This window comes from Nicrophorus vespilloides, unplaced genomic scaffold, assembly GCF_001412225.1.
Source record: "Nicrophorus vespilloides isolate i.1.1-1 unplaced genomic scaffold, Nicve_v1.0, whole genome shotgun sequence".
Lineage (NCBI taxonomy): Eukaryota > Metazoa > Arthropoda > Insecta > Coleoptera > Silphidae > Nicrophorus > Nicrophorus vespilloides.
In genome coordinates, this window is record NW_017099250.1 from 19,223 (window position 1) to 31,810 (window position 12,588).

At 31.4% G+C, this 12,588-nt stretch overlaps 1 protein-coding gene across 1 annotated transcript; it reads right to left on the reverse strand.

The window, feature by feature from the left end:
- Positions 1-41: 41 nt before the first annotated feature.
- On the reverse strand, positions 42-7,991 carry LOC108564260. The gene is made up of 2 exons (XM_017923255.1): positions 7,723-7,991; positions 42-1,318 (listed from the first exon to the last, which is right to left on the reverse strand). Exon 2 carries the CDS (start codon positions 1,300-1,302, stop codon positions 70-72), a length of 1,233 nt encoding a protein of 410 aa, XP_017778744.1. The 5' UTR covers positions 1,303-1,318; positions 7,723-7,991; the 3' UTR covers positions 42-69.
- Positions 7,992-12,588: the final 4,597 nt, after the last annotated feature.

The window sequence follows — 12,588 nt, forward strand, 5'->3', positions numbered from 1 at the left end:
ATAATTATATTAAAATGATTAAAAATATTTACAAAATATGCACAAAATATTGGTTAAATATTTAAATGTTCATAGTACTTGTATAGTGTTGTAGGCGCTGAAGGTAACTTTTTTATTCCTAGTGCGCTGTGGTTTAGCGTCGTCCTTCTTGATGACACTCTTCAAGGTGGCTTGACCTAGCTTCGTGGTTAAATGTGACAGATTGCCATAGCGTTGCTCATCTGGGTCATAGTTCGATTGCAAAGATGGTAAGTCTTTGAGTTTGGAACTCATACCAAAGAGACGATTGGAGATATTGGAGCGAGGTGGCTGGTGTGGTGGTTTGTAGCAAGGTGGTTGATATGATAAGGTTGTATCTATGTATCGGTAAGCCATTGGTGTAGGTGGTTTTTTCATTAATCTGGGCATAGAGTGCGTCCAGAAACTAGGTAGTTTCGGTGGTGGAACCAATGGAACTTTCGGTACCGTAACACGAATGAATTGTCCCTTGAAAATGTTCGTTGGTGGTTGAGGAGCAGGACCTTTTCTGCGTCTCCGCCTTTCCGGAGGTTTTGGAGGTCGTGCGTCTAAGAGATTCTCGGCCGAGCTCCAGATTTTCTTCAGTGGCGCTTCATCATCCGCATCGAGCAAATTCTCCGAAGACTGGGATTTCTTAATGAACGTCTCGGGGGCGTTTATACTGATAATGGAGGTGGGTTCCTCCAAGTAATCTTCCAGGGGATAGTTGGGGCGCGTAATCTCTATATGCGTGATGCCGTTGGAGTCAGTTCTCTGGAGGAGATTAAAATTATTATTTAGTCCTGTGCAGTAGGCTCGCTGGTTGGAGACTGCTTTCACTGTGCTGAAATTTGCGTGGAACGCTTGGAGTTCATCCAGGTTTCCAAATTTAAATACTAGAGTTTCGTTGACGATCACGAAAACTAAGATATCTGGATATTTTATGTCCGTGTAGCAGACACAATTGACTAGATTAAACGTTTCCGATCGGGGTGTGCCATTGATGACCTCCCCGTCATCCGAGTCTGAACATGCAGAGCCGTTAGCGCTGTCGGTTTCGCGACCTTTTGCTTGATATTCTTCATCATTAGACACTAACGAGATGGAATCTATATCTGATTCAAATCCCTCGTCCGTCTGGGTGCTTCCCGGTTTAACCAATTTGAGGACCAGCTGACTATTCTTGATCTCGATCGCATACAGTGCCAGATTCTGGACATTGACTCGATGATGCGCTTCTTCTACCACGGCCTTCAGGGATCTGCTTGAGGATGATTCCCGATGCACCAACGTCGCCGACGTCATCCTTATTTTGCATTATCTGAAATTAAATAATTAAATTTAGTAATGATAATTTCAGCACATAAAATTAGAAATAAGAAAATAACGAAATGAAGTAATGAACATTAAAAATCGGTATTATTTCTAATATTGAACAAAAATTGTATTGACTTAAATTAAAATTTACATATATTATATTTATGTGTCGCTATATACAGAGTTGTAATGACTGGTTAAAAATATTTTGTATTCTATTTGAAGCACGCTTAACTCTTACATAAAACGAAACCAGCTCAGTTCGGGTGTGCAAGAAATAAGTAAATGAGCAAACGCAACCGACGTTGATAACGTTTCCAGGCCACGTTCGATGCTGATGAAAAAGAAGAACATGCATGCATTCATGTATGTAAGCGATGTAATGTAAGATGTCTGAGTCGGCGGAGGAGGAGGTGGAAAAATTGATTTGCTTAACAAATTTTGTGGATCTAGTGCAGAAATTCCATTTCACGTTAACTAAGTGGTCCGATGAATATTTGAATAATCCGTGAATTGGCATTCGTTTCTGCAAACGGAAACGCGCACACCCACAATTTTTGTAACCCAGAAACCGACCTTTTGTCCCACCATTTCTCTATAATTATTCATTATTTATAATTTTGCAAACCGGATTATAAACAGCAATATATATATATATATTTATTATTGACATTTAACTCAACTTCAATGTTCATCAGTTTCACAGTTTTATGTATTTACAGCAGGGTCAAGTATTTGGACAAGGTTCTTCAATATAATCAACTTTTCTTTGGAACATTTCTGCATTGCGATCTGATTTATTTCATGGCGAACGATTATTGCAATCTGCTGTATGTAGTTTTCCTTATTTCCCATATTTATTTCACTGGTAACAATAAGTCATGCTCTATATAAAAAATAATGTATTTCCAATGATTGAAGACAGTCTAATTCACAATTTTATATTTACAGAAAAATTAGATATGCAAATCCTAGATGTTACTCTTTACCTTTCTCTGTCTTTGTTATGGTAATATGCAACATAGACGGATCAAATTTACGTTTACATTTACTTTGTTGGAATGATAATTGATATCGCAAACCCTCCATCGCCGTTTTCAATTATTAATAATTAAAGCACATGATTAGTTTAAATATAAATTAAGAATACAGAAAAACTAAATTTATAAATTATTGAGAAAATAAATGCACATTTTATACATGAATAATGTGTGCTTCGCTCCTTTTTCTCTGTGTGTCTAGTTGAGCACTATGCATTTTAATATGTTTATGACTGCAGCGAAACAATGAGCGTTTCTTTTTAAGTAAAGTATAAAAAAAAGAGTACAAGACCGAGAGCAGGTTTAGTGGAAGTGGGTAAAAAGGTTGTCGGAGTCGTCTCAACCTACTTCCTCGGTGTCGGAATTGAAGGTTCATCTGACCATAACTTACATAAGAAAAATTGCTAGGAAGTCGCACTATATGTGATACCTTGTACAAGTCTATCGAATAATTAATATTTATATTCATTTGTTAATATACATATTTAATAGTATTCATGGTATTTTCTTTCTTTTAAAATAAATTTGTGCAACCATTGCATCCATGGACGGACCGCGCCTGCTGAACAACTATTAGTAAGTATTAAGAGGTATTAGAATAATGGAATTTATGCGTTTCGTTTCGACAAATTGAAGTGAATGAAGCGACGAAACCTATTGACTAAATTCGATTTATAATAGCTTCTGGTCGTCCAAACATATAATTTGTCCCTGGCATTTTGTTTAGCGTCTCTCAATGTCACAAGTCAATTCCTCTTCATTTCTGTCTGAACCAAAGCGATTCCTAAAACGTTTTTAAAACGACAAATGATTAATTAGTGCTGATAACAAGTTTTTTTTTATTACTTTTAGTTTTAAAAATACATTTAGAAAACAAAATTATAATGATTAAACTACATTATCATAAATATTTTTTTATAGTTGTTAGCAGTTTTCTGTTAATTGCAAATGAAAATGATTTAAGATTTTACAAAACGGACTATCTCCTTAAATAAGATCAATTTTATAACAAATCGTCATTTTTAAAAAAAATTAAAACGACCAAGTTTTATTGTAGCCTATATTTTGGATTTTAATTTAGAGCACGTGGCACCCAATTATCAAGTTTTTTTTTTAATAATTTAACAAACGCTTTCAGTTCGACTATTATCAACTAAAGGTGGATTATTATCTGCAAGGTATCATCCGTTGTAAAATACAAAAAAAAACCTTTTCTTGTTTATTTTCAATTAACAAAATTAATAAAACCAACATTAATTTTATACAAATACAGACACTTTCTATCAAATAATCTTAAGATAAACACAATGTAATTAAACTTATATTGCAAATGAAGTAAAGAGTACCCAAAATTATTTGAATCTGCATTCCAATAATAATAATAATTGCACTATAAATATTTTAAGAAATAAGTACAATTTAACTGTTCTACGTAAATGAATAAAGCAACATGCAAATATTGTCATTGATATTTCCTTGATTCCAATATACTGAAACTGATGTATTTCTTTTACGTTTCCTTAAATATTTTTTATCCATCTAAGCCGTCATGCAGTGAGAAAATCAACTTCGACAATTAGATACAAGTATGTGAGAGAATATAATAAAAGATCACGAAGACCGCTGGTTCTGTCGATTCCTCGAGAAATAGAAGCACATCTATTTTCAAAGGTTGGTTGCTTTATGCAATTAAACAAATCATTCGATAGCGCTCTTTTTAATTACTTAACTGTACGAAGAGAAGAATCTCTCATAACTGCATAATAAAGAAATTTATAAAAAAAAAGAACTTGACGAATCTATTTGATGCCACATTATAATTTAGAACTTATTTTTATCTGCACTATTTATATATTGTTTAACCATGTTATATTTTTCATAATTAACTTTTTCTGCTTTCTGTGGGTACGAAGAATGTGTAAAAAATAATTTATAAAAATGGTAAGCAGCAGTCTTTGATCGTAGTGAATTGTCATCGTTTTTACTTTTTAATTGCGCGAGAAGGTAATTGTGGCAAAATTTCATACTCAAATAATCATATATGGGGATGGGAGAAAGTATAACAATAGTTTTTCGTAATTATATGCAAATAATGAAGCAATCCTCATTTGGCTCTGTTGTAATTTTAATTTAAGAACCAGGAAGACAAGACGATTAATTAACTATATTTGTTTTAATAGTACTATACTTAAATATATGTTTTTATATTTTTAAGAATAACAAGTTTTAATATGACCATTATATATAATACAATAACTTTAAACTTAAATCCATAATCATGTATAACTTTTAATTATGCGATATATCTGTTATATATGTGAAAACAATAAACTGAGAATTAGAAATCAAAACTGATGTCAAGTGAAAAGTCATTAAAGGTAAATTTACAAAATTTGTTGTTAAAAGTGGGAAGTGTATTATTTGATTTGTAGAAATTCAGTCAATAATTTCATTCAAAAATTGTAAATTTCAAATATGTTTATGCTCTATAAATGTTCTCTCCTAACAAACGTGAAATTAAAAAAGCAACCAAATTAGTTTTCTCTTATTAGCAAAATTCATTAATCAACTAATTAGAGCCGCGCATTTTGACTAATAACTAGGTACGACCAATGATTTCTAATATATTTGAACATAATAAAAAAGTACTTATGCACAACAAAATCTTAGTTCATATTAATGTTATTGTATAAAACATGTTAATTTGTGAATAATCTACAGTAAAATCTTTATGTAATTATAGTAGAAAAAAGTTTTATGTACTTTTATATTTCTTATTATTATAGTACACTTTCTATATTACACATTTTATTTTAAATGTAATTATAAAGGTGATACCTTTTAAATTTTAAATTAAATTATTTCATATAATAAGTGGAAATATCATAACAACAATTCATGTTTTTTTTTTTAAATTAATCATTACAAATTTTAAAAAACAACTTAAAGTGTTTTTTTTTTCATTAAGTCAGAATATAAATAATATATTTTTGAAATGTTGCCGAAATTTCAACAGGTGAGGCCTCGAGATGTGCTATAAATTTATACACTTATATAGAATATGCTAACAACCTATTCGACATTGAGTAAAAAACCCTGACTGGTGAATGTATATATTGTACAAAGTAATCACAGCATCGAACTGAAATTATATAATAATTGAAAAAAAATATCGAACTAATGTGATAATTATATTATTTCCATCAATCCTACGATTCCCAAAATGCTCCAACAGTATTTATTTTTTATAGGAAATTATATACAAAAGTTTATATATACTACGTATTCAGATTCAATATCAATTATTATGCAATGAAAACTAAATAAAAAAAACATTGTCAACTCATTAACGTAATGTCTTATTCAAAATAGAATAATAAATTTACATAAATGTAGCAAAAGGGTCGTTAATTAATTTCTTTTTTGTACATTTTTAATGTTTATTTTGTTAATTTTATATAAATTCATTTTTATAAATATTCCGGAGTAAATATGTTTAGTAGATCGTAAATATGAAATATTTAAATTTATTATTTACTATTAAATAACAATATAGTAATTTGCTTAAGGCAATGATAATAATTAAATAAATGGGTATATGTAGAAGCATAAGTATCGTATATGAATATAACGTCAATCAACCGTAATGAGCGAGCGAACTTTCGAAAAAGCGAGTAAACATAGTCGTACGTACATCTCTTTGCATCTATATGAGACTGTCCAAAGCATAAACGATGTAAGAAATAGTTTAAACATTTCATTAGCGCCTTTCAAAAACAGCACTGAAAGACAAAGACGACCAAATCGCAGCCATGTGAATTAGTGGCAAACAAAGCACAACAAGGAGGTACGAGATGGCGACAAAATAATTCCCAAGATTTCTTCGAGTTTTGATTCGAAGAGAAAGATGTCTTCTTCTCATTCCTCACACCTAGAGAAAGTTCCCAGATCTCTTCTCGGGGATGGCCCCGAGCTAAACCGTTGTTAATCGACAAATTAATTTATGTACGTACGAACACTCACATATACATACTCTCTCACACACACACACATACACACAAATCTTGTCAGGCACGTGAGTTTGCAAAGAACCTCAATAAGGATCGTTCAACTTTCAAAAGTTTCTAATTTTTCTCTGCGCTTATAATAAATTCTTTCTAAGAAGAATCTCTCTGCATTTCAATTTCGCTTTTATTTATCTCTATTTTCCTCTCGTACTGCTTACAATGTTATTACCATATTTGTATCTATTGGTAAATTAAAGAAATCATCAAACCAGAAAATTATATTAAAATTATTTGTATTTGAATTTCAAATTTTCTTTTCCCGCCTATGAAAAGCGGAAGGGTTTCCTGTTTGAGGCGATGAGGGTGATCGTGTACCGGAATTCCGTTGGGAATGACGAATAATTGTCGGATCCCATGACAATATGCGACATTAAATTAACATCATTTCTAATGAATTTGATAGCTGCTTTTTATATCAATCCTGTGAGCCTCACGAGCAACTTATATAACGTATTTCGATCGACTTAACTATAATGGAATTTTATTTCCGAAATTCCGAAGCCAGTATGATGTTCACTTTCATAAGAACCAAATGTAATGCGTTATATAAAATATTTTTATTATTTTTTGAAAATAAAATTTAATCATTAAAAATTCGATTTCGTAAATTGTGCTAAAATTTTGTATTTTGTATTTATTACTACTATCCTACGATTTTTTTTAAATATTTTGTTTTGTTGGGCATCGAACCTGCAAATTGTGATTACTATTATCACAATTTGATAAAGTTTTTAAAGAAAGTACCATTAAAATATAATGTAATAAACTTTAAATGAATAAATGAGATGTATTTAATTTAAAATAAAAGGTATCATATTTTTTCTTTTCTGATGTGTAATTTATATTTCAATTATTTTTAATATTAACGTTTTTTCTTCTGGAAGAGAAAATAATTTAACAATTATATACATTTTTAAATAAACTGAAAAAAATCATTTTATAATGTACGTGTAAACCAAAATGACATATTTATAAAAAAAATGTACATGTTAATGAGTAAATCAATAAACTAATTAAATAGTAGACGATAATTGGTGTATGACACATTTGTTATTGGAAGATATAGAAACGATTTCTATATATTATATGTTTTTCAGCGCGTTATAAAAATTATAAATGAGAAGATCGAGAGTCACATAGGATGTATTGAATGAGACGAGGAGGCTTGAAGAAACGGTAATAAATAGAAATTGGACGCCGCCACTTTCATTTTTATGAGTCCATTCACTTGAGTATCAAAATTCAATGCAGAATTAATAATATACATTCGGAGGAAAGAACAAGGATGTAGAAAGGCTTACCCTTGTTTAGAAAAAATATAATCCATGTATGCAATTGTCCCACCGAACATGGCACACTTAAAAATCACTATCAAAACCCTATTTGATGGCCTCCTGGATCCTCTATCCAGATGAATCTTTAACGTCGACGAGGGTGGATCTAATCTTGGAGACCACTAGACCTGGAGACTCAGATGATAGCGATTAAAATGACGTCCGGTGGTTAGCCTGCTAAGGAAATTCTATGTTTGGTTGCAATCTGAATGTGTTCTCGGGCCGGTTTATGCACCTGTCTTGTAGAAAGCAACGCTACTAACTGAAAAGGTGAGGAGACTCATCTGTTTGTTGGGAGCGAGTGAGTACAAGTAGAGAAGTGGGAACGAAACGGCTGGTTCTGGTATGTTGAGCTCGTTCACAGGTGAATGGAAATACACACATACACAAACATTCCCATAATGATGATGGCAGAACCAGCAACAAGGTTTTGGATTGGTAGTACCTACGACGTATACAATAATTATAATATCTTTGAAAAATTGTCTTTTTATTTGGCTTATAAAAAACGTACTTTTGTTAGTACTTTTCTTGTGAAGATAAATTATTAGGGCTGGAAAATTTGGACCGGCGCCTATTACTAAATACAAATTTTCTATTTTAAGAAACAATAGAAACAAGCTGAACATCTCTGTTGGTATTTTAATTAAAATAACGTTAATGAATTTTCTATGATTGATGCAGATACAAATATTATATTTTTTAAATCATACTTACGAAAACTGAAATTTTTGTAATTTGCCTGATGACACATATTAAAACATTTATGTAATGGAGCAAAAATATTTTGATATTGGAGTATAGGAGACCATTGCGAAAACTATTTGAATGTCTCATTAAACACATACAATGATTTATTTTTTTCTAGACAAATATCTACCGTAACATATTTTTTAATTTATATATACAGTCGGTTTAATCGGGGCACCGGTTAATCGGGACAGCAACTTATTAGGGACAAATCCTAAAGAACGGAAACAAAACCGAGAAAATAACAAATGGAACTTTGGTTAATTGGACCAGCTGCTTAATCGGGACGATGTGTCCAGATTTAGCGGAATTGACTGCATTATTAATTTTCACAAGAATAAATATATGCATACATGCATAAAAGAAATCCCAAACAAAACGGTATTATTACTTTTGAGGAAAAGGCATGTTTCAGATCAGTGAACTTCTGTTTTAGTTTACTTTATTTAATAATAATAAATAGCTGGGAAAAAAGATCAAGCCCTTTTGCCGGATTTATAAATAATTTTATTAGCACATAAATATAAATATTGAAGTAAAAAGTTCTTAGCCTTTTTTCTCTTTATTTCTAGGATGAAATTAACAAATTTAGAATTTTAGGATTTAGATCAAATATACGCCATTTTGTTCGATAACTTTTGTCCATTTAGAAAGTAATTTCTTAATTTTGCGATTGAAGAAATTCTCGTCTCAATTGGTAAAAACTTGATCAGCTCTTTTTTACAAGCTTCTCTTCAGGCCAGTTTTTTACCATCAAGAACATTTTGAAATAGCTTAAAAAGGTGATAATCGCTTGGTGCCAGTTTTGGACTATACGGCGGGTGCGATATAACCTCTCATCCAAGCTCTCGGAGCTTCTGGCGCGTCTCTAAAGATGTGGACGGCCTGGCGATGTCTTGATGGGACATAATTGGAACACTATTGGCCAATTCTGGACGCTTCTCGCCTACTTCAATCTGGTCAGTTTTGACAGTATAGATCCGAATTCAGTGATTGGTCCAATCGGAACAGCTCATAGTGGAGGATTCCTTTCCAATCCCACCAAACACACCAAGCACATAGCAAAACATTCTTGGTTGTCAATCCGGGCTTGGCGATTGTTTTGGCTGGTTCACCGCAGTTGGACCACGATCTTTTTGTGTTATTCTTGTATATGACCCATTTTTCATTGCCAGTCACCATCCGCTTTAAAAATGGGACGCTCCAAAAGTTTTTTTGCGTCAATTCGTGTGGCACCCATACCGAGCTTCTTCTTGAGACCAGCCTGAAGAAAATATTTAATATATTAAAATATGTATTGCCTTCAATTCATAACTCTATTACTATAGAAAGATAAAAAAAGATTAATCAAAAACAAAATATACTAAATTTATAAATATATCAAAATAAAGCCATAAAATATGGAATTATAACAAAATTTTATACTATAAAATATTATTTTAGGGAGAGACCTATGCTCAGTAGGCCTTTGCACTACATCAATTTGTTTTTATTTTCTTATTTTGTTGAGTTTGTAGTATGCTGAATTGTTGGAACAAATGTTATTATATTTTATTTCTTACTTTTTTTCTAAGAAAATATAATTGAGAAAAATCTGTATATTTTTTGCTCACGCAAAAAAAAATAATCCATAAATAGCTGCTGCTTCTTTGTAAATAAAATAATTTTACTCGATCAAGTTTCCTTTCTCACATGGATTTTATATCTTTCAAAATGAGATTATTAATACAGCGGTTACCTTTACGTAGATCTTTATTTTCTACATCTTTAGGTGTTCAATATTATTTCAATATTCTAGCCGATAGTTGGCTGTCCTAAAATTATTTGTTACTGGAGAAAGTGATATCTATACATACGACATAAATAAATGTCAGAAAAAATAAATATCAGCTAATTACTTAACGGAAAAAATCGAATGAAAAGAGAAACATACAAATGTGTATGCATTGTTTCATTGGGAAAGAAAGCTGGTTGAATATTATCTTAATTAAATTAATTAATTATAATTACATGATAAAAAACTTTTACTCAATTATAAATATGATTTCAAAAAGATATAGAGCTATAAAGTAATAGAAGGGTCATACAAATTTGCACAACCAATATAATATTAAGGAAATTGAATTGTTGGATTTCTTAAATTATTTTAAATAGTAAAGTAAACAGTGCATATTCAATCATAGTATTGCGTATTACAATGAAATGCAACGAGGAAGAAGATTCCACTTCCGACTAGTAGAAAAAGTTGTTTCATGTTATTTGAGTGATTCAAGGAAAAAAGAGACAGAGCTGTGGAGACTCTGACGAAGAAAGCCTGAGAGAATATGTTTTGATTCATAATTTAGTTGGCTCGAGAGAGCGAGTCTATAGAAAGGGGCAATTAGTATCCCGGTTCTTCGCTTTCTCGTCTAAGATTGTACAAGCTACTTACATTCTTGCATACATTTCTCATAATTCCAGTCTTTAAGAGTTTTTGGAAATATATTTTTATAGTAAGCTTTTGATCTTTACAATTTCACAAAAATACATTCTCATATCGCTTTATGCCATTTTTTAAAATATGCATACAAAATATTTTTTTAAGATAAATATGTGTCCCTAAATTGTCAATATTTAGTCATTTAAAATTAAACAATCGATACAACGTAAGCAGACACATTGAAACCTATAACCGATCCATATTAAACCTCAGACATGGATAATGAAAAATCAATTATTTTGAATAAACGTATGATTATTATTAAGTCCTTAGATTGATTTTAGTGTGATGTATAAAACACATCGAAATAACAGGAAGTTTCAAAACCGGAATAGCACCACTTTATAATATTCTTAGGAAGTATCATAATCGACAGGATATGGAAAACAACATACTATAAAAGGAAATATAAAAACTGAAAACGGTCAAGATCAAGGAAATATAAAATTTCAGTAGATTGGTATCATGGGTATCATGGTTAGAAATGAGTTTATATTCGGTCTAAAACAAATGGTACGCAACAGTGGGCGACGGACAAGTGGGTGACGGTCAACTGGGCACCTGCCAACTGGCCTACGTTCAAATCGGCGACGGATACTCAATAAATAATCTAAAATATAATAAGATTATTAATAGTTGTTAGTTATTATAATAAATTAAAATTAATTTGAACACAAAAGTGATGATGTTGTTTTACTTTAACAGGGAAATCCTGCTATCACTTCTGGAAAACTTGGAAAAACTTTTTGAAAACCTGGGAAATCAGAAAAGGGCGATCTTCGTAACTACTTTTTACTTCACGATAATGAAAAAAACTCACTGCTGAAAAAACAACTTTCTTGTGCTCTTTGGCATCATTCGCCCAGCACCTTATTTTCCGGACATAGCGAAAATAACAAGAAAATGAGAAGAGTCTTCAGCTCTAATGTGGAGATCAGTAATGCAGTTAATGCTCAGAATAATAAGCTCTCGTTTTCGAATTCATTAAAGAAAAATGAAAAATATAAGATATTGATCTAGCGACCAAAATCCACAGAACCATGAAAAAAAAAAGCTCACGAACACACGAACACATATTTGAAAATAATTTTTAATTTAAAGTTAGACATCATTAACACTAACTCAAAACCGAGTAGGGAGGTTCTGCGGTTTAAACCGTTTAAGTCTTCGTCGATGAAATTCAGTATATGTTAGCAGTGGCAAGTTGGTTTGAATGGTCCACCAACTTATATTGGTATTTACAGCTGAGTTCCATTATCTCATCCTTCATAAACCTGACTCCACAGTATTGGTGTATATAAACGTTAGTGGAGAACCAAAGAGAATTGGCTATTGCTCTGAACGATTTTGGCTGAAACCGCCAATAACTTGTGAAGACGTCAAAAATTTTATTATAGTTATTTTAGAGAGCGCTGCTAATATTATAACGTTCTTAGAATTTTCAAATCGCTCTCCGTTCAAGAAATAATTTTTATTTTTTGAACGAATCGAGAGATTTGGATGAAACTTATTATAGTCATTTTAGAGAGCGCTGCTAATATTATAACGTTCTTAGAATTTTCAAATCGCCTCCGTTCAAGAAATAATTTTTATTTTTTGAACGA

Excerpts from the sequence above, each read along its gene's own strand:
- LOC108564260 (XM_017923255.1), bottom strand. The coding sequence starts at position 1,302 with ATGACGTCGGCGACGTTGGTGCATCGGGAATCATCCTCAAGCAGATCC.